Source organism: Mustelus asterias, chromosome 21 (assembly GCF_964213995.1).
Source record: "Mustelus asterias chromosome 21, sMusAst1.hap1.1, whole genome shotgun sequence".
In the NCBI taxonomy this organism is placed as follows: Eukaryota; Metazoa; Chordata; class Chondrichthyes; order Carcharhiniformes; family Triakidae; genus Mustelus; species Mustelus asterias.
Genome location: NC_135821.1, coordinates 60852306 through 60871564, shown reverse-complemented (window position 1 = coordinate 60871564; position 19259 = coordinate 60852306). Strand labels below are relative to the sequence as shown.

At 47.5% G+C, this 19259-nt stretch overlaps 1 protein-coding gene across 2 annotated transcripts in view; it reads left to right on the top strand.

Moving 5' to 3' along the window:
* Nucleotides 1–19259, top strand: part of LOC144509316 (arf-GAP with SH3 domain, ANK repeat and PH domain-containing protein 2-like) — a 109799-nt gene that overhangs the window by 49247 nt on the left and 41293 nt on the right. For both annotated transcript variants that reach the window (XM_078237975.1, XM_078237974.1), the window contains exons 7-13: nucleotides 250–335; nucleotides 2349–2424; nucleotides 4850–4936; nucleotides 13296–13399; nucleotides 14796–14865; nucleotides 15872–15959; nucleotides 17963–18011. In XM_078237975.1, the coding sequence (XP_078094101.1) occupies nucleotides 250–335; nucleotides 2349–2424; nucleotides 4850–4936; nucleotides 13296–13399; nucleotides 14796–14865; nucleotides 15872–15959; nucleotides 17963–18011 (560 nt within the window). The remainder of the gene's footprint in view (nucleotides 1–249; nucleotides 336–2348; nucleotides 2425–4849; nucleotides 4937–13295; nucleotides 13400–14795; nucleotides 14866–15871; nucleotides 15960–17962; nucleotides 18012–19259) is intronic.

Below are 19259 nucleotides of genomic sequence, written 5' to 3'. Positions count from 1 at the left end.
AGTGCTTAGACCTTCTTACTCTGAGACATTGGTAAGCTTTAGTAACTGCAAGTTCCTTTTCCTTTCTTTACCTATTAACATCAAGGACCAAATCACCTCCAAGCTTCCTATTTTGCCATTATTGTCACTGTCAGCCTTCCCTCTTGATGATGGTTTCATGTTGGAGCTCTGCAGAATCCCCATTTCATATTCCAACTAGGGTGGGGTGGAGAAGTTTCTCAATGTGACTGGTTGCACTTTGTTTTGCAGTATCTTCTGAAGGTGAACGAGATAAAGATTCGAGAGGGCCCTGACCTCCTCCAGAGCCTCATCAAATACTTCCACGCTCAACAAAAGTGAGTTATTTTCATCTGACCCCCCTACTTGCATATGAATGTTGGCATCACAAATACAGGGGCATGGGAACTGGAGTAGACCCTTCAGCCCCTCGAGGCTGTTCCCTCGTTCAATTAGATCAGGGTGATCTGTATCTTAACCTCGTTTACCCACCTTGGTTTCATAGCTAGTTAATCCCCTTAAAAAAAAATCATAGAATTCCTACAGCGCAGAAGGAGGCTATTTGGCCCATCGAGCCTGTGCACCAACAACAATCCCACCCTATCCCTGTAACCCCAGGAATTTACCTTGCTAGTGCCCATGACACTAAGGGGCAATTTAGCACAGCCAATCAACCTAACCTGCACATCTTTAGACTGTGGGAGGAAACTGCAGCACCTGGAGGAAACCCACGCAGACACGGGGAGAATGTGCAAACTCCACACACACAGTCAGCCAAGGGGGAATCGAACCCGGGTCTCTGGTGCTCTGAGACAGCAGTGCTGACCACTGTGACCTCCTTCTTGGAATTTAAATCTGAGAGTTGAGATTCAAATCGTAGTTTGAGATGTAATCGAGGATTATCTAAACCGTTTGGATTAATGCTTCATATCAATGACCCCTCTGTACTATCTGAAACATTAACCCTACCTTTTATTCTATAGTTGCTGCCTGACCTGCTGGAAGTTTCTAGATCTATTTCAAATACTCTCTTTTGCTGTTTGGTTTGAAGTCGCTGTTTCAGCTTGTGTAGATTTTTTTAAAAACGTATGCTGTGTAAATCTCCAGTGAGCTTTGTGCTGATGGAGGTTTGGTTGGAAGCGACCATGATAGACCCATGGGGAAAGGAGTTTTCATTGTAGCGAGGCCCCTGTGGAAAGTATTACGCGACAATCTGCTTTTTTAATCTCAGTTTTTCTTTTCTCCCATGTTAAAGATGCTGGCTGATTTTTTTTTTTCCCCCTGTTGTGCCTGTTCCTCCAGATTGAGTTTCAACAGTCACCCCACAATGGTGGGCAGTCCCACACTCTCTGCACATGGTCTCTCGAACAAAGAGTCATTGGATAGTGATTTTATTTGTGACCTCTGGTCTGACTGCTCTTTATTCGATTATCAGGTAGCTGATCTCTGCTCACTGTGCTTGGTTTAGTTGAGCCTGGGTGTTGACCCAGAGCTTGAGTGAACAGAAAGTGCTAGAAGCAGGGCTGTGAGCACGAATCATAGAATTCTACAGTCAGAAGGGGGCCATTCGGCCTAGCGAGCCTGCACCGACCACAATCCCATCCAGGCCCTCGCCCCGTAACCCCACACATTTACCCCAGTTAATCCCCCTGACACTAAGGGGCAACTTAGTATGGCCAATCAACCTGACCCGCACATATTTGGAATGTGGGAGGAAACACACGCAGACAGGGGAGAACGTGCAAACCGCACAGACAGGGACCCAAGCCGGGAATTGAATCGAGGTCCCTGGCGCTGTGAGGCAGCAGCGCTAACCGCTGTGAGGCAGCAATGCTAACCACTGTGCCGCCCCGGTGACACAGACAGTGACCCAAGCCAGGAATCGAACCCGGGTTCCTGGTGCTCTGTGAGACAGCGGCGCTAACTACCGTGCCACCATGCTGCGCATTTTGTGTTTGCAGGGATATTTCAAAACTCTTGCGGATAAACTTTTTGCAACCAGTGTCATCTCTGTTCTGAGAAATATAAAATATGCTACAATCCAGCCGAGACCAGCCATCCTGAACACCGACTTGGGGGCTGGACCTAAGACCTGAGCACAGAGTTGGGTTGGGGCCTCCTCTACCAGCTGATGATTCTCAGCTCGTGGGGGACATTGCAGTGATCCATTTCTTGATGTGCAACATTCAACATTTCTTTCAGTCAGATGTAAGATGTTTTGTTTTCCATAGACATTTTCCCAAGTATTAAATTGGGATCTACTGCCAGCACAGCAGCGTGCTGGGTCATGAACTCTGAAGCTGTCATGTGCAGCACTCTTGCTTATCTTTTCTAATGCTTTTATTTTGAAGCTTTTTCCAGGATGGTCTCAAGGCGGCTGAAAGCTTGACTCCTTTTGTAGAAAAGTTGGTTGTGATTGTGCACTCGGTGAGTATTGTCTGCCATTTATTTTGGAAGGGCAGTGGAAGCCAATTAATGGCCCTTTAAGTGCCTCATCCTGTTGTTTTACCTGTGGCAGGGGTGGTCCCACGCCAAAGGGACAGCAGCCTGGCAGCTTTTACTGGGCAGACTGATGTCTGGAAGTTGTTCTGTGTTTGATGTATAAGAGGCACCCCCCCCCGACCCCCCGCAGAGTCATACACCCTTTCAACGGGGCAGCACAGTGGCATCAATGTGGTTATTACTGCTGCTTCACAGCGCCAGGGACCCGGGTTCAGTTCCAGCCTCGGATCACTGTCTGTCTGTGTGGAGTCTGCAAGTTCTCCCTGTGTCTGCGTGGGTTTCCTCCGGATACTCCAGTTTCCTCCCACAGTCCTAGAGATGTGCAGGTCAGGTGGATTAGCAGGGTAAGTAAGCGAGGTTACGGGAATAGGGCCTGGGTGGGATGCTCCGGCCGAAACACTACCACCTCTGGTTCCCGGAAAGGAAATCTCACTTGGCCTCGGGTGGGATTTTATGAGCTTGCCCAAGCGAGGCCGTAACCCCCTGCTCACTGTCAGAGAGCGATGTGGACTCCATGGGCCTGAATGGCCTCCTCCTGTGCATTGTCGGGATTCTATAATAACCTTTCCTCGCACCATCCTCACCAAACAGTCGCCCGGGGGGGGGGTGGGTGCACAGGGAACACAGAGCCCCATAAAATCCAGCCCATGTTACCTGCACTCCAGAGTACTTTAGTATTTTCAGATGTTCCAAGAGCGCACTGATCAAAATTCCCCTATCCATGGCCGATTCCTCCCACAGTCCAAAGATGTGCGGGTTAGGTTGATTGGCCATGCTAAAAATTGCCCCTTAGTGTCCTGGGATGCGTAGATTAGAGGGATATGGGGGTAGGGCCTGGGTGGGATTGTGGTCGGTGCAGACTCGATGGGCCGAATGGCCTCTTTCTGTACTGTAGGGTTTCTATGATTTCTATGATTTCTATGATATTGCCCTTCCTTAATCTCCTGCAGCCTAGCAATACTCTTAAGATTTCTACGCTCTTCCAATTCTCGTCTTACTCCATAGATAGAACCATAGAAAATTACAGCTCAGAAACAGGCCTTTTGGCCCTTCTTGTCTGTGCCGAACCACTTTTTGCCTAATCCCACTGACCTGCACTTGGACCATATCCCTCCACACCCCTCTCATCCATGAACCCATCCAAGTTTTTCTTAAATGTTAAAAGTGACCCCGGATTTACTACTTTATCCAGTAGCTCATTCCACACTCCCACCACTCTCTGCGTGAAGAAGCCCCCCCTAATATTCCCTTTAAACTTTTCTCCTTTCACCCTTAACCCATGCCCTCTGGTTTTTTTCTCCCCTAGCCTCAGTGGAAAAAGCCTGCTTGCATTCACTCTATCTATACCCATCAAAATCTTGTACACCTCTATCAAATCTCCCCTCATTCTTCTACGCTCCAAGGAATAAAGTCCCAACCTATTCAATCTCTCTCTGTAACTCATCTGTACTCAGTCTCTCTCTGTACTCATCTTGGCATTTATTATTCCACCATTATCTTAGCCCCTGGCTCTGGAATTCTCTGCATCCAACCTCTTTCCATCTGTCCCACCACCCTTTCCTCCTTCTTAAAACTCTTCCTTAAAATCTTTGATCAAGCTTTTGATCATCTAATATCTGCTTATAGAATCCCCACAGTGCAGAAGAGGACATTTGGCCCATCGAGTCTGCACCGACTCTCTGACAGAGTGTCTTACCCAGGCCCTCTCCCCCGCCCTATCCCCGTAACCCCACACATTTCCCATGGATAATCCATCTAACCTACATCTTGGGACACTAAGGGGCAATTTAGCATGGCCAATCCACCTAACCTGCACATCTTTCGTACTGTGGGAGGAAAACGGAGCACCCAGAAGAAACCCACATGGACATGGGGAAAATGTGCCAACTCCACACAGTCAGTTACCCAAGGCCGGAATTGAACCCGGGTCCCTGGAGCCGTGAGGCAGCAGTGCTAGCCACTGTGCCACGGTGCTGTTGGTCTTTGCCAATTTTTGTATGATTGTTCGTGCAAAGTGCCTGGGGGAGGGGTCTACCAAGTTAAAGGTGCTATAGAAATGCAATGAACTGTGTAAGTGCTGATATTATCATTCCGTCATGAGGAAAAGCGTTGAGTTTGGCTGAGAGTCCCTTCTTTCCGATGGCGAGTTACTGACCAGCAGTGTTTAGCCTCACTATGTTGGTGATGTCAGAGAGCTACAAACATTCAGGAGAAGAGTGAAGAAAGGGAAACAGTTTTTTTAAAGGCAAGGCAATCTGTGTGTTAACATGTTGAGTGCTGGCTGAGACCTCTGTCAGCTAGTTGGATTTATTCATGCTTTAACAAAAGTTTTCTTCTTGCTGGCACGTAGCTGAAGCAAGCACAGGATGAGGAGATGAAACAGCTGACCCAGATCAGGGACTCCCTGAGATCGGTGCTTCAAGTGGATCATAAGGAGGTAGGTAGCAACACCAAGTGACTTCTTTGCAAGCAGGAGGATGCCTCAGAGAAGGATCAAACAGCAAATCATTGAATCACTGCAGTGCAGCAAGAGGCCATTCAGCCCATCGAGCCTGCACTGACAACAATCCCACCTAGGCCCTAATCCCGTAACCCTATGTATTTATCCTGCCACTCCCTCTGACACTGAGGGGCAATTTAGCATGGCCAATCCACCTAACCCACACATCTTTGGACTGTGGGGGGAAACCAGAGCACCCGGAGGAAACCCATGTAGACACGAGTGGAAGGTACAAACTCCGCACAGTGACCCGAGGCCAGAATTGAACCCGGGTCCCTGGCGCCGTGAGGCAGCAGTGATGCCGGGTGGGAGGGAGTAAAAGAATGACAGAGGGTTAGAGGGAGTTCCAAAGATGCACGGTAAAAAGATGAAAGGAGACATGACTGGACAGGGAGTTTGAGGGCAGGACTATAGTGACAGGTCCAACAAGGCTAAATCTTCCATCACTGTCTTCATCATTCTACCCCAATCAGCTGCCCCACCATTCCTGACCACCCACTTACCTCACACTTCTCTCCTGTTAAAGTGGTTGGGATATTTAAACTTGCTGCCTTACAGCACCCAGTGCTGTAAAAAGAGGTGGCGTTTTGTTGCTCCTGACACTCCCACACTGTACTCCCAGAAGCAGTTACCCTCTGTAGGCCTGGTTAGGAATTCCAGGCAAGAAATACCGAGCTCCGGTCTAAGGTAAGAAAATTGGAGCGTCGGAGTGGCCATCCAGGGAAGAATTGGCCTGCTAAATCTTTTTCTCCCCCTACCGAGGTTGCCAGCCCTGCTGAGTATTTTGCTTTTGTCATGAAGGGGTTGGAGAGGTGTACGGAGGGGATTTGAGGGTGTGGAATGCTGACAGCTACGAAGAACAATACAGCACAGGAACAGGCCCTTTGGCCCACCAAGTCTTCACTGACACATGACGCCATTCTAAACTAAAGACCTTTTGCCACTATGCGGTCCGTATCCCTCTATTCCCAGCCTATTCATGTATTTGTCAAGATGCCTCTTAAACGTTGCTATAGCATCTGATTCGACCAGCTCCTCTGGCAGCTCATTCCAGGCACTTACCATCCACCATCTGTGTAAAAAAAAAAATTGTCTCTCACATTCCCTTTAAACTTTCCCCCTTTCACCTTAAACCTATTCCCCCCCCAGTAATTGACATTTCTATCCTGGCTTTGACTATCCACTCTAACCATGCTTCTCACATCTGCATACTCGTCGTTGGTGGTGCTCAAGAATCCAGAGAAGAGAGGGTGTGGCGATTGTAAAGCTGGATGAGGTTTGCAGAGATGGGGAGTGTGAGGCCATTAAATAATTCTAAACCTGAACATAACATGTTAGGGCATTGAGCTGTCTGGAGTCTGTGTGTGCTGGTGAGCACAGGGTGGGAGGGAGGGGTGGTGATGAGCAAGCAGGAGTTGGTCTGAGATGAGATGCTCGCAGCATTGTTCTCAGTGTGTTGAGGTTTATACTGGGGAGTGGATGGGAGAGCAAGTCAGGAAGGCATTGAGGATGGCCTCAGCACTGAGTTTTGGAGGTGGTTGATGAACTGAGGTGAGCAGAATCTTTGGCTCTCGCCAGAGCCGGGTATAGAGGCTGTTAAGTGCTAAAAGTAGCACCACTGGCTGATGTGCTGGTTCCCCGGCTCCATCTTGCCACCATTTCTCCAGAGGCAGGATATGTGTGTTGGGTGTTGCAGGCAGTCAGCTGAACCTATTGAGGCCTTTGGGATTTTCCAGTGAGCTGCCAGGTACCTCAACACCTTAAAGTTTTATGGAGGACAGTTTATCTGTCTAGATGTGGCCTCCTAGTGGCTGAGTGGAGGAGGGGATAAACACTCCAAGCAAGATTTGAGGCCCCCTCTATCTGCCTGGACTCAGCAGCAGCCACAGGCCATCCACCCTATGGAGGGGTTCCTCTCCACCCTCACTGCTGATTCTATATTTTAGAATTGAAAAGGTTGAAGAGAGGACATTGAGATTCTGAGGTGTCTTCTCCCTCAATTACCTTGAATGTCTTTAAGCTGCTGTTTTCAAGGTGAAAGGCCTTTTATTGGCCCTCCAGCTTTAAAGAGGTCACCCACTGTCCTTCACATGATGGCAAGCCGGCCCTCTGACCATTAATTGGCCAATTTTGGGAAAATCGCAGGTGACTGACTGTTTCCCATGCAGAGTGAATTTCTGAGCCTGATGGTGGGGTTCACAACCTGACTGGAGAAACTTCAGCCCATTGTCTCTAATAGAAAGGTTAATAAGATACTGGTTGCAAACTCAGAAGGGGCCGATGAAGAAGCCTTGGCCTATTGCTGCAGTGCATCTTTAGATGGCACACACTACAGCCATGATGCACCAGAGGTGGAAGGAGTGAATGCTGATTGTGGATGTGGTGCCCACGAGGTGGGCCGCTTTGTCCTGGATGGTGTCGAGCTTCTTAGGTTCAACCCGAGGTGGTGGCCGGGATAGGAATGAAGTTGTTATTGAGGATTTGGATTTGTGGCAGAGGCTTCAGGCAATGGCTTTGTTCTTTCCAGTGTTTAATGGAGGACATTGTGGCTCATGCAAGGCTTGAGCATCGGACCAACAGTCCGACATCAGAAAGACGATGGATAGATTGAAAGAGGTGATGGAGAGGGATAGCTGGATGTCATCTGTGTACACCTGGAAGCTAAATTCATGTTTTGTTTTATTTATTCATGGGATATGGGCATTGCTGGCTAGACCAGCATTTATTGCCCTTCCGAAGGTGGTGGTGAGTGGCTGTCTTGAACCGCTGTAATCCCTGAGGTGAAGGTACACGCACAGTGCTGTGAGGGAGGGAATTCCAGGATTTTGACAGTGAAGCTGTCGGCGACAGTGAAGAAACGGCGATATATTTCCAAGTCAAGATGGTGAGCGTGGGTCTGTGCATGTTGCTGCTGAAGGGCAGTATGTCGATGAGCAGGTGCCAGCCTCACACTCCCTATCTCTACAAACCTATTCCAGCTTTACAAACACCACACCCTCTCTACTCTGGATTCTTGAACCACCACCAATAGCAGTTGTAGTAGTGGATTTGGGGGAGATTGTAACTGGGGTGAGCAGTGATGTTAATTCCTTCTGGGTGGAAGAAACAGGATGGGCTGAATGGCTTGCACCATTCATAACGATCTTTTGATCAAACACACCAGAATCAAGGCACATTGCGAGCGCTCTGTCATAGAAGGTGCCTCGGAGGAGGATCAAACAGTAAATCATAGAATCCCTACTGTACAGAAGGAGGCCATTTGGCCCATCAAGCCTGCACCAACAACAATCCCACCCAGGCCCTATCCCCATAATCCCACATATTTACCCCACTAATCCCTCTGACACTAAGGGTCAATTGAACATGGCCAATCCACCTAACCTACACATCTTTGGACTATGGGAGGAAACTGGAGCACCCGGAGGAAACCCACGCAGACATGGGGAGACTGTGCATACTCCACACAGACAGTCACCCAAGGCCGGAATTTATCCTGGGTCCCTGGCACCAAGAGCAGCAGTACTAACCACTGTGCCACCGTGTCGCCCATATAGCTTGTCCTTTTGTCCTCTCTGATGTCATTCCAATAATTTAAAGATAGAAAACTTTTATTTTATGGCTATGTTTGAAATTCATGGGCGTTCCAGATCATGTCAGCTCTTAAGGTTAAATGAGTTATGTTTAATAGTGGTTCCCTCTATGTTTCTTGGTGGGCTGGTAATGCTGTTTGAAGTTCGGTGGATTGCCCGTGCTAAATTGCCCCTTGGTGTCTAAAGATGAGTATGTACGGTGGATTAGAACATAGAACATAGAACATTACAGCGCAGAACAGGCCCTTCGGCCCACGATGTTGCACCGACCAGTTAAAAAAAAAACTGTGACCCTCCAACCTAAACCAATTTCTTTTCGTCCATGAACCTATCAACGGATCTCTTAAACGCCCCCAAACTAGGCGCATTTACTACTGATGCTGGCAGGGCATTCCAATCCCTCACCACCCTCTGGGTAAAGAACCTACCCCTGACATCGGTTCTATAACTACCCCCCCTCAATTTAAAGCCATGCCCCCTCGTGCTGGATTTCTCCATCAGAGGAAAAAGGCTATCACTATCCACCCTATCTAAACCTCTAATCATCTTATATGTTTCAATAAGATCCCCTCTTAGCCGCCGCCTTTCCAGCGAAAACAATCCCAAATCCCTCAGCCTCTCCTCATAGGATCTCCCCTCCATACCAGGCAACATCCTGGTAAACCTCCTCTGCACCCTCTCCAAAGCCTCCACATCCTTCCTGTAATGTGGGGACCAGAACTGCACACAGTACTCCAAGTGCGGCCGCACCAGAGTTGTGTACAGTTGCAACATAACGCTACGACTCCTAAATTCAATCCCCCTACCAATAAACGCCAAGACACCATATGCCTTCTTAACAACCTTATCTACTTGATTCCCAACTTTCAGGGATCTATGCACACATACACCTAGATCCCTCTGCTCCTCCACACTATTCAAAGTCCTCCCGTTAGCCCTATACTCAACACATCTGTTATTCCTACCAAAGTGAATTACCTCACACTTCTCCGCATTAAACTCCATCCGCCACCTCTCGGCCCAACTTTGCAACCTGTCTAAGTCTTCCTGCAAACTACGACACCCTTCCTCACTGTCTACCACACCACCGACTTTGGTGTCATCAGCAAATTTGCTAATCCACCCAACTATACCCTCATCCAGATCATTAATAAATATTACAAACAGCAGTGGCCCCAAAACAGATCCCTGAGGTACACCACTTGTAACCGCACTCCATGATGAATATTTACTATCAACCACCACCCTCTGTTTCCTATCCGCTAGCCAATTCCTGATCCAATTTCCTAGATCACCCCCAATCCCATACATCTGCATTTTCTGCAGAAGCCTACCATGGTGAACCTTATCAAACGCCTTACTAAAATCCATATATACCACGTCCACTGCCTTGCCCCCATCCACCTCCTTGGTCACTTTCTCAAAAAACTCAATAAGGTTAGTAAGGCACGACCTACCTGCCACAAAACCATGCTGACTATCACCTATCAATTCATTACTCTCCAAATAACTATAAATCCTATCCCTTATAATTTTTTCCAACATCTTGCCGACAACAGAAGTGAGACTCACCGGTCTATAATTCCCGGGGAAGTCTCTGTTCCCCTTCTTAAACAATGGGACAACATTCGCTAACCTCCAATCTTCTGGTACTATACCAGAGGCCAACGACGACCTGAAGATCAGAGCCAGAGGCTCTGCAATCACTTCTCTTGCCTCCCAGAGAATCCTTGGATAAATCCCATCCGGACCAGGGGATTTATCTATTTTCAGACCCTCCAGAATATCCTGCACATCCTCCTTATCAACTGTAATACTGTCTATTCTACTCCCTTGCAACCCAGTGTCCTCCTCAGCTATATTCATGTCCCCTTGCGTGAACACCGAAGAGAAATATTGGTTCAATGCTTCACCAATCTCCTCCGGTTCCACACATAACTTCCCTCTGCCATCTATAACTGGCCCTAAACTTGCCCTAACCAACCTTCTGTTCTTGACATACCTATAGAACGCCTTAGGATTCTCTTTAACCCTATCCGCCAAAGTCTTCTCATGTCCCCTTTTAGCCCTTCTAAGCTCGCTCTTCAACTCCCTCTTAGCCAATCTAAAGCTTTCTAGTGCACTACCCGAGTGCTCACGTCTCATCCGAACATAAGCCTCCTTTTTCTTTTTAACCAACAAAGAAACTTTTTTGGTGCACCACGGTTCCCTAGCCCTACCAATTCCTCCTTGCCTGACAGGGACATACCTATCACAGACTCGCAGTAGCTGCTCCTTGAAAAAACTCCACATGTCGGACGTTCCCAGTCCCTGTAATCTCCTAGTCCAACCTATGTTTCCTAATTCTCTCCTAATAGCCTCATAATTACCCTTCCCCCAGCTAAAACCACTGGCCCGAGGTTCATGCCTATCCCTTTCCATCACTAAGGTGAACGTAACCGAATTGTGGTCACTATCACCAAAATGCACACCAACTTCCAAGTCTAGCACCTGGTCTGGCTCATTTCCCAGCACCAGATCCAATATAGCCTCACCTCTAGTTGGCCTGTCTACATACTGAGTCAAAAAACCTTCCTGCACGCTTTGAACAAAAACTGACCCCTCTAACGAGCTAGAGCTATAACAATTCCAGTCAATATTAGTCAAGTTAAAATCCCCCATAACAATTGCCCTATTACTTTCACTCCTAAGCAGGATTGACTCCGCAATCCTTTCCTCAACCTCTCTAGAACTTTTAGGAGGTCTATAAAAGACTCCCAACAGGGTGACCTCTCCTCTCCTATTTCTAATCTCCGCCCATACTACCTCAACAGATAAGTCCTCATCAAACCTCCTCTCTGACACTGTGATACAATCTCTGACCAATAATGCTACCCCTCCCCCTCTTCTACCTCCTTCCCTACTTCGACTAAAACATTTGAACCCCGGGACCTGCAGCATCCATTCCTGCCCCTGCTCTATCCATGTCTCTGAAATAGCCACAACATCGAAGTCCCAGGTACTGATCCACGCTGCAAGTTCACCCACTTTATTGCGAATACTCCTGGCATTGAAGTATACACATTTCAAACCCTGCTCCACCCCACCTCTGCAATGCCGTGCATTGCAGTCCCCATCCATGCATCCCTCACTTTCAGCCCCACTACTCAGGATCCTTCCCCCCCCCCGAATCAGTTTAAACCTCCCTGCATGGCCTTAGCAAATTTACCCCCCAGGATATTGGTCCCCTTCTGATTAAGGTGTAGACCATCCTTCTCATAGAGGTCACACCTTCCCCAGTACGAGCCCCAATTGCTTAAGTACCTGAACCCCTCCCTCCTGCACCATCCCCTCAGCCATGAATTCAAACCTTCCCTCTCCCTATTCCTCTCTAAACTATCCCGTGGTACAGGCAAGAGTCCAGAGATAACCACTCTGTCAGTCTTGGCCTTTAGTTTCCACCCCAACTCCATAAATCCCTGCCTAATATCCCCTTCCCCTATCCTCCCTATGTCGTGTGTCCCCACATGTACAATAACTTGTGGTTTATCTCCCTCCCCCCTAAGAGTCCTGAATACCCTGTCAGACACATCCCGGACCCCAGCCCCTGGTAGGCAACACACCAACCCTGAGTCCCTACCTTTAGTTCCGACCCTCCTATCTGTCCCCTTAATTGTGGAGTCCCCAATCACAAGGCCCAGTCTTTTACAGCCCCTAACCACCTGAGCTTTCTCACTCGGCTCACCCCCAGAGATCTGCTCTCTATGCTCAGTTGATTCCTCCTCAACTGTAGCCTCCAGCACCGAAAACCTATTATGGAGGGGAACCGCCCCAGGGGATTGTCTTCCCGATTGCTTCTTACCCCTCCTCCTGGCATTGACCCAAGCCTCATTTCTAGGAGTTACTATTTCTCTATAACTCCTATCAACTTCCACCTCCGCCTCCCGAATTATGCGGAGTTCCTCTACCTCCCCCTCCAGCTCCTTTACACGCTCCTCCAGAAGCTGCAATCTAATGCACTTCTTACAACTAAAATCTCCTGAAACACTACTGGATTTCCTCACCACATACATCCCACAGGAGATGCAGCATACTGCCTGAACTGCCATCCCTGAAGCCATTACCAGCAAGAAAAAAAGAAAACAAAAAACTTCCCACACTTATAATTAGGTTAGAGGAGGATGGAAGGGTGGGATCCTCTACCAGTGTAGAGGATCGGGTATCTCCTCTGCACCAATTTATAGGGCTAGGGGCCCGAGAGAAAAAAAAACTACTACTGAGGGGGAACCACCCAGGTAACTGACTTTTAAAGTTAAAATAAAAACCCTTCCCAGACTCCTTTGCTGCCCACTTCTAGTTTTCACTTTAAACATGAAAAACTGCTGTTAAAGTAAAGGCCAAAAAAATACACACACTAGCTGACTAATTAAATAAATAAACAATTCAATTAATCCAATTAATCTCTTACCAGCACTGCTGCTTTTCAATCACCCCTCTCAGCTTGCTCCAGTGGATCAATGAGCCATGTTAAATGCGTGGGGTTACAGGGATAAGTATGTGTGGAGAGGGATGGGGTACTGGATAAGATGCTTTTCCAGAGAGTCGGTGCAGAGTCAATGGGCCGAGTGGCCGCCTTCTGCACTGTAGAACTTCTGTGGAGGTGAAGTGGGCTCGAGACTCGATTCCATTTTCCATGTACGATTTTAAATGTCTGCATTTTTTTTCAGGAATGTTTGAACAGGAAAAATTCTGGCTACAGCATTCACCCACTTCCAGGAAACCGTCTGTACGGCACAGAAAAATCCGGCTTCCTAAACAAGAAGAGCGATGGGTAAGAAATCAGAAAGCACCAGGTCCTTGGCCTAAAAATAATTCATTCCTTTTATCATCACAATTTACCCATGAAGCTGGGACTGTTCTTCCTGGAGCAGGGAAGGTTAAAGGGAGATATGGTCGAGATTTTATTAAAAGAAAAATGTGTGGAGTTTGCACATTCTCTTCGTGTCTGCGTGGGTTTCCTTCGGGTGCTTCGGTTTCCTTCTGCGGTCCAAAGATGTGTGGGTTAGGTTGATTGGCCATGCTAAAAATTGCCCCTTAGAGTTCTGAGATTTGTAGGTTAGAGGGATTAGTGGGTAAATATGTAGGGATATGGGGAAAGTGCCTGGGTGGGATTGTGTTCGGTGCAGACTCGATGGGCCGATTAGCCTCCTTCTGCACTGTAGGGTTTCTATGATTCTATACTTGACATCATGTTGTTTCTTGATGGAGTAAATAAAGAGAAACCGTCTCCAAACTCAGGAGGGTCATAAGTCAAAGGATATAGGTTTTAAAAATTGGGCAAAAAAGCCAGGATGAAATGAGGAGGACTTGTATTTAAGACAGCAAGTTATGATGATCTGGAAATCATTGCTTGAGAGGGTGGTGGAAGCAGATGCAATAGTGGCCGGAATTCTCCAGGCATTCATGCCGGCGGGATTCTCTGGTCCTGCTGGCAGTGCACCCCCTGCTGCGGTTTTCCCAGCTGTGTGGAGTGGCTTCAGTCGGAATTTCCATTGACATGGGTGGGCTGCCTGCGAACAGCGCGCCTCTGAAAACACTGAGGGGAGGCCACCTCACCCATTAGCTTTCAAAGGGGATTCGCATATTTTCTTGAATGAAGAAATTTTACTGGGACTAATTAAACGGTTCTAACGGACAGGAATGATGGGTTGAATGGCCAGTTTCTGTGCTGCTTGATTCCATTATCTTTGCAGCATTGCCCCTTCGCCGAAAAGACATTTCATTGTGTCTCGAATCCAGGTGAATGATCATTACCATACAGTATTCCACAATCCTTCCTTTCCCTTTGAAATGAAAAAGTTCCACCTGGTTTCTCAATTTCTAAAAGCTGTACCCTCGTGGAGGAAACCATTCACCAGTTTGTAAACCGTATTCCTGGATGAATCTGGGCCATTTTGTCCCTACAGGTTGCTTCCCCAGTCTCCTGAAACCAACCCTGTGATAGTAATTGTTTTCGGACCTGACTTGATCAAAATGTAAACTCTGTGGAAATGCCCATGATCCCTGCTCTGTCCCCATATGGGGATAGGGCCTGGGTGGGATTATTGTTAGTGCCTCCTTCTGCGCTGTCGGGATTCTATGATTCTATGCCTCATGATATCTATAGTATGACCCATCAGTTATAAATCTGTTGTTTCTGGTACAAATTCTGCTCTCTCGACTTCCAGGATCCGGAGAGTGTGGCAGAAGAGAAAGTGTGGAGTTAAATATGGCTACCTCACAATATCGCACAGTACTGTAAGTAAACTTTACAATAGCGTAAGTAAACCGTAAAGCATTTATTTCCTAAGCTTTTCTTTTGGATTTTGCCATTGACACCGGCATTATGTGTTTAATAAAAATCCTCCCTCTAAACTTGACACTACAGGGTTCTTATTTAAATTCAAATGAATAATAGTTTATGCTATTTTTCTTTTGACTCCATTATACAAAATTTCAGAAGTAATGACATGTGCTCCTCTGCCTCGTACTGCAAGATTTTTATAATCCTAACTGACTCAAATCTCTCCTCATACATTAGTTCCACTTTTCAAGACTGATTCCTGGGTGGCAGGATTGACATTTGAGGAGAGATTGAGTTGGTTAGGATTATATTTGTTCGAGTTCAGAAGAATGTGGGGGGGGGGGATCTCATAGAAACTATAAAATTCTAACAGGACTAGATAGGGTAGATGCCGGAAGGATGTTCCCGATGGCGGGGGTGTCCAGAACCAGGGGTCACAATCTGAGGATACAGGGTAGATTGTTTCGGACACAGATGGGAGTACAGAAAAGGTTTACCAGAATGTTGCCTGGTGTGGAGGGTATTAACTACGAGGAGCGATTGAATAAACTGGGATTGTTCTCCCTGGAAAGACGGAGGCTGAGGGGGTGACCAGATAAAAGTTTATAAAATTATGAAGGGCATAGATAAGGCGAATAGTTGGATACTTTTTCCCAGGGCAGAAATCACAATTACAAGGGGGCACAAGTTCAAGGTAAGGGGGGAAAGGTTCAGTAGAGATGTGCGGGGAAGTTTTTTACACAGAGGGTAGTGGGGGCCTGGAATGCACTGCCAAGTGAGGTGGTTGAGGCAGACACGTTAGTGATATTTAAGGCTTCTCTGGATAGGCACATAAACCGATGGGGACTAGAGGGATTCAGGCAGTTGGTCTCAATAGGACACTGTGATTGGCGCAGGCTTGGTGGGCCGAAGGTCTGTTCCTGTGCTGTACTGTTCTTTATTGTGTAACTCCCTCCTCAGATCAACAGGCCTCCAGCCATACTCAAGTTGCTGACCTGTCAGGTGAAACCAAATCCTGAAGAACGAAAATGCTTTGATCTTATAACACGTAAGTGTGATTACTGCACAGCATGTAACACAGTAAATTATTTGTGTTTACGTAGCGCCCTTTATGATCCGGGGCTGTTGCAGTGAGCTTCACTGGTAATGAAGTACTTTTAAAGTGTTGACATATGGAGAAATGCGGTGGTCAGTTAATGCAGAGCAAGATCCCACCAACAGCAAGGAGATAAATCACCAATTAGTTGGTTGGAGAATAAAGATTTGCCAAAGACACCAAGGAAAGTTCCCCTATTCCCCTTCAAATAGTGTTATAGAATCTTTTGCATGCACTTGAGAAGGTTGATGGGATTTCAATTGAATGTCTCATCTGAAAGACAGTGAGCCCAATTCTCCCCAAAAATGTTGAAGTATGGTCTCTGGCAGGAAATATGGTGCGATTCCCGCCGGATGGGTTGGCACGATTACAATCCACCCACACATAGACATTCTTTTGAGCTTGGAGTGATTTGTGCCGTGAATGAGATGTGTGGGATCTAAAGACACCAGCATGGCTGGCTCCTTGGAGATTGGGGCAAACCTTTTCTTGCTGGCAAAGATCCCCCTCCCCATTCGCCCGCATCAGGATCTCCCACACCCCCAAGTGAACAGCGACACCCCACTATGAGATTGCCAAAGGCTCCCATCTTCAGGTTTCAACCCCCCCCTTTCAGGCCCTGCCCCCTTGGCAGTGCCAACTTGGCACTGCCTCTGGCACCCTGACAGTCCAACATTGCCACTGCCTGGGTGTCAGGAGGCCATGACAGGGCACTGTCCAGCCCTGACTACACTGGGGGCCACAGTGCCCTCCAAGCCCCCCTGATGATGTCATCACATTTTTCCAGAAAATTCAACAGTGGCTGAGTTACCCTTGTACTTTAACGTCTGAGTGGTGCCAGTTGCTTGTATGGTGGAAGCCAACCTCCAGTAAAGGCACGACATTCAGACATCAGGGGTTAAACAAAAAAGCCCCTTTAAAAGAAATGAGCTCAGAGTGAGCAGCTGGTAATGGACGTTGTGTTGCATAAATCAACAATCGTAATCCCTCCTTTTGAAGGAGGAAGCAGCTGTAATTCCAGGGGGTTGTAAAAGTTAAGAGAAACTACTCCCAAAGGATTGTGAATCTGTGGAATTCGCTACCCCAAAGTGCAGTGGATGCTGGGACAGTGAGTAAATTTAAGGAGGAGTTAGACAGATTTTTAATTGGTAATGGGGTGAAGGGTTATGGGGAGAAGTCAGGAAAATGGGGATGAGGAGCATATCAGCCATGATTGAATGGCGGAGCGGACGCAATGCGCTTAATTCTGCTCCTATAATCTTATGAACTTATGAACGGGATGTAAAATGGAATGTAAACAAAGCACCTCCAAGCTTTTAGAACAACCAGAGAGCAGACTAGCCATGCAGGCCTCATCCTGGGAAAGACCCCTGACCTAAACCCCTCCAGCCCAGCCCGAGTCCCCTCGACCCCCAGCTCCTTTCAAGGAACACCCCCCCTCACTTCCTGTACCTTGGCAGAGAATGCATTGCTCTTGGGCACCTGGAGGTAAGTGCTGAGTGGTACTCGCCACCTTGCTCCCCTCGGAGTTCAAGGCACTTGTTCCTAGTTTTAAGGGCCTGAAGTGATTGACTCCCGGAGTGCCGGGGCAGGGGGGTGGGCAGGCGCATACTGGGAGTCACTGCGTTTGACTTTAATCTCATTAATGAGATTAAAATATCTACAAATGAAGTCGGAATAGCTTTTTGCCCTTTCTGGTGAGATCCGGATCACGCCAGGTGTGACGGACCAGGAGTATTTGAAACTGATTTACACCCAGCAAAAATCCCGTTTTAGGCCTCTCGCCAAATTCACCGGTCCAGTGGGATTTGTGTCTGGGGCGAACAGGGCCGGAGAATCGAACCCAGCACCTCTGACAGTGCGATACACTCTCGCACGGTTTGGCATGGTGCTCGGATATGAGCTGAAGGTGCTACTGACCTTTAACCCTTGACATCGTATTTATTTTTGTGTAGATAATCGAACATACCATTTCCAAGCTGAGGATGAACAAGAATGTCAAGCGTGAGTAAAAGGGTGCCTTTTGTTTGTCGCTTTACCTTATTGTCTGGTATATTGCCATATCACAGAGTAGGAGGACAAGGGTTCAAGGGTGGCTGTTGCTAAGTTGATGCGTTTCTACTTGTTGCCACTGAGTAGACATGGCACAACCCCCACACTGAGCAATGCTTGTAATCGAATTGATCCAATGGCCTCATTCTAGGGCTATTTGCAATGAAAAGCTGGGATTTCTTTTTGATAAAGCTACAAAGTACTTACAGCACAGAAAGGGGCCATTCAGCCCAATAACAACAGGCTGGTGTTTACATCAATATGAACCTCTTCCTACTTGATCTAACCCTAGCCAGGCTAAGGCAGCCTGCCTGATCGGCTAGGTTCCACTACGTTAAACATTCACTCCCTCCACCACCAGCGTACAGTGGCAGCAGTGTGTACCATCTGTCAGATGCACTGCAGCAACTCACCTGGTTCCTTTGACAGCACCTTTCAAATATGCAACCTGTTCCACATAGGAGAATAAGGCAACAGACTAATAGGAGCACCATCTCTCCGAGCCTCCCTCCAAGTCACACACCATCCTGACGTGGAAATATTGTTATTCCTTTATTGTCACTCAGTCAAAATCCAAGAATTGCCTACCTGACAGTATTGTCGGTGCATCAGCACCACAAGGACTGCAGCGGTTCACCTCCACCTTCTTAAGGTCAATTGGGGATGGGCAATAGATGCTGGCCGTGCCAATAACCCACAATCTTCTAACTCGGGTGAGAGTGCAACCCACCTGAGCCACATCTGACACCAATTGCATGATATATCACATCATAGAATCTCTGCTGTGCAGAAGGAGGCCATTTGGCCCATTGAGTCTGCACCGACTCTCTGACAGAGTATCTTACCTAGGTCTTCGTCTCCCTCCCTGTCCCCATAACCCCACACATTAACCAAGGCTAATCCATCTAACCTACGCATTTTGGGACACTAAGGGACAATTTAGCATGGCCTGCACATCTTTGGAGTGGGGAGAAAACCGGAGCACCCGGAGGAAACCCATACAGACGTGGGGAGAACATGCAAACAGTCACCCAAGGCTGGAGTTGAACCCAGGTCCCTGATGCTGAGAGGCAGCAGTGATAACCACTGTGCCACCATACAGAAGTATTTCTTTTCCTTGCCTGTATGCATGCGCCTTAATTGAGGTCAGTGTATTTGGCTATACTGACTTATTTAATAGCTGGCACCCAATTTTGATTA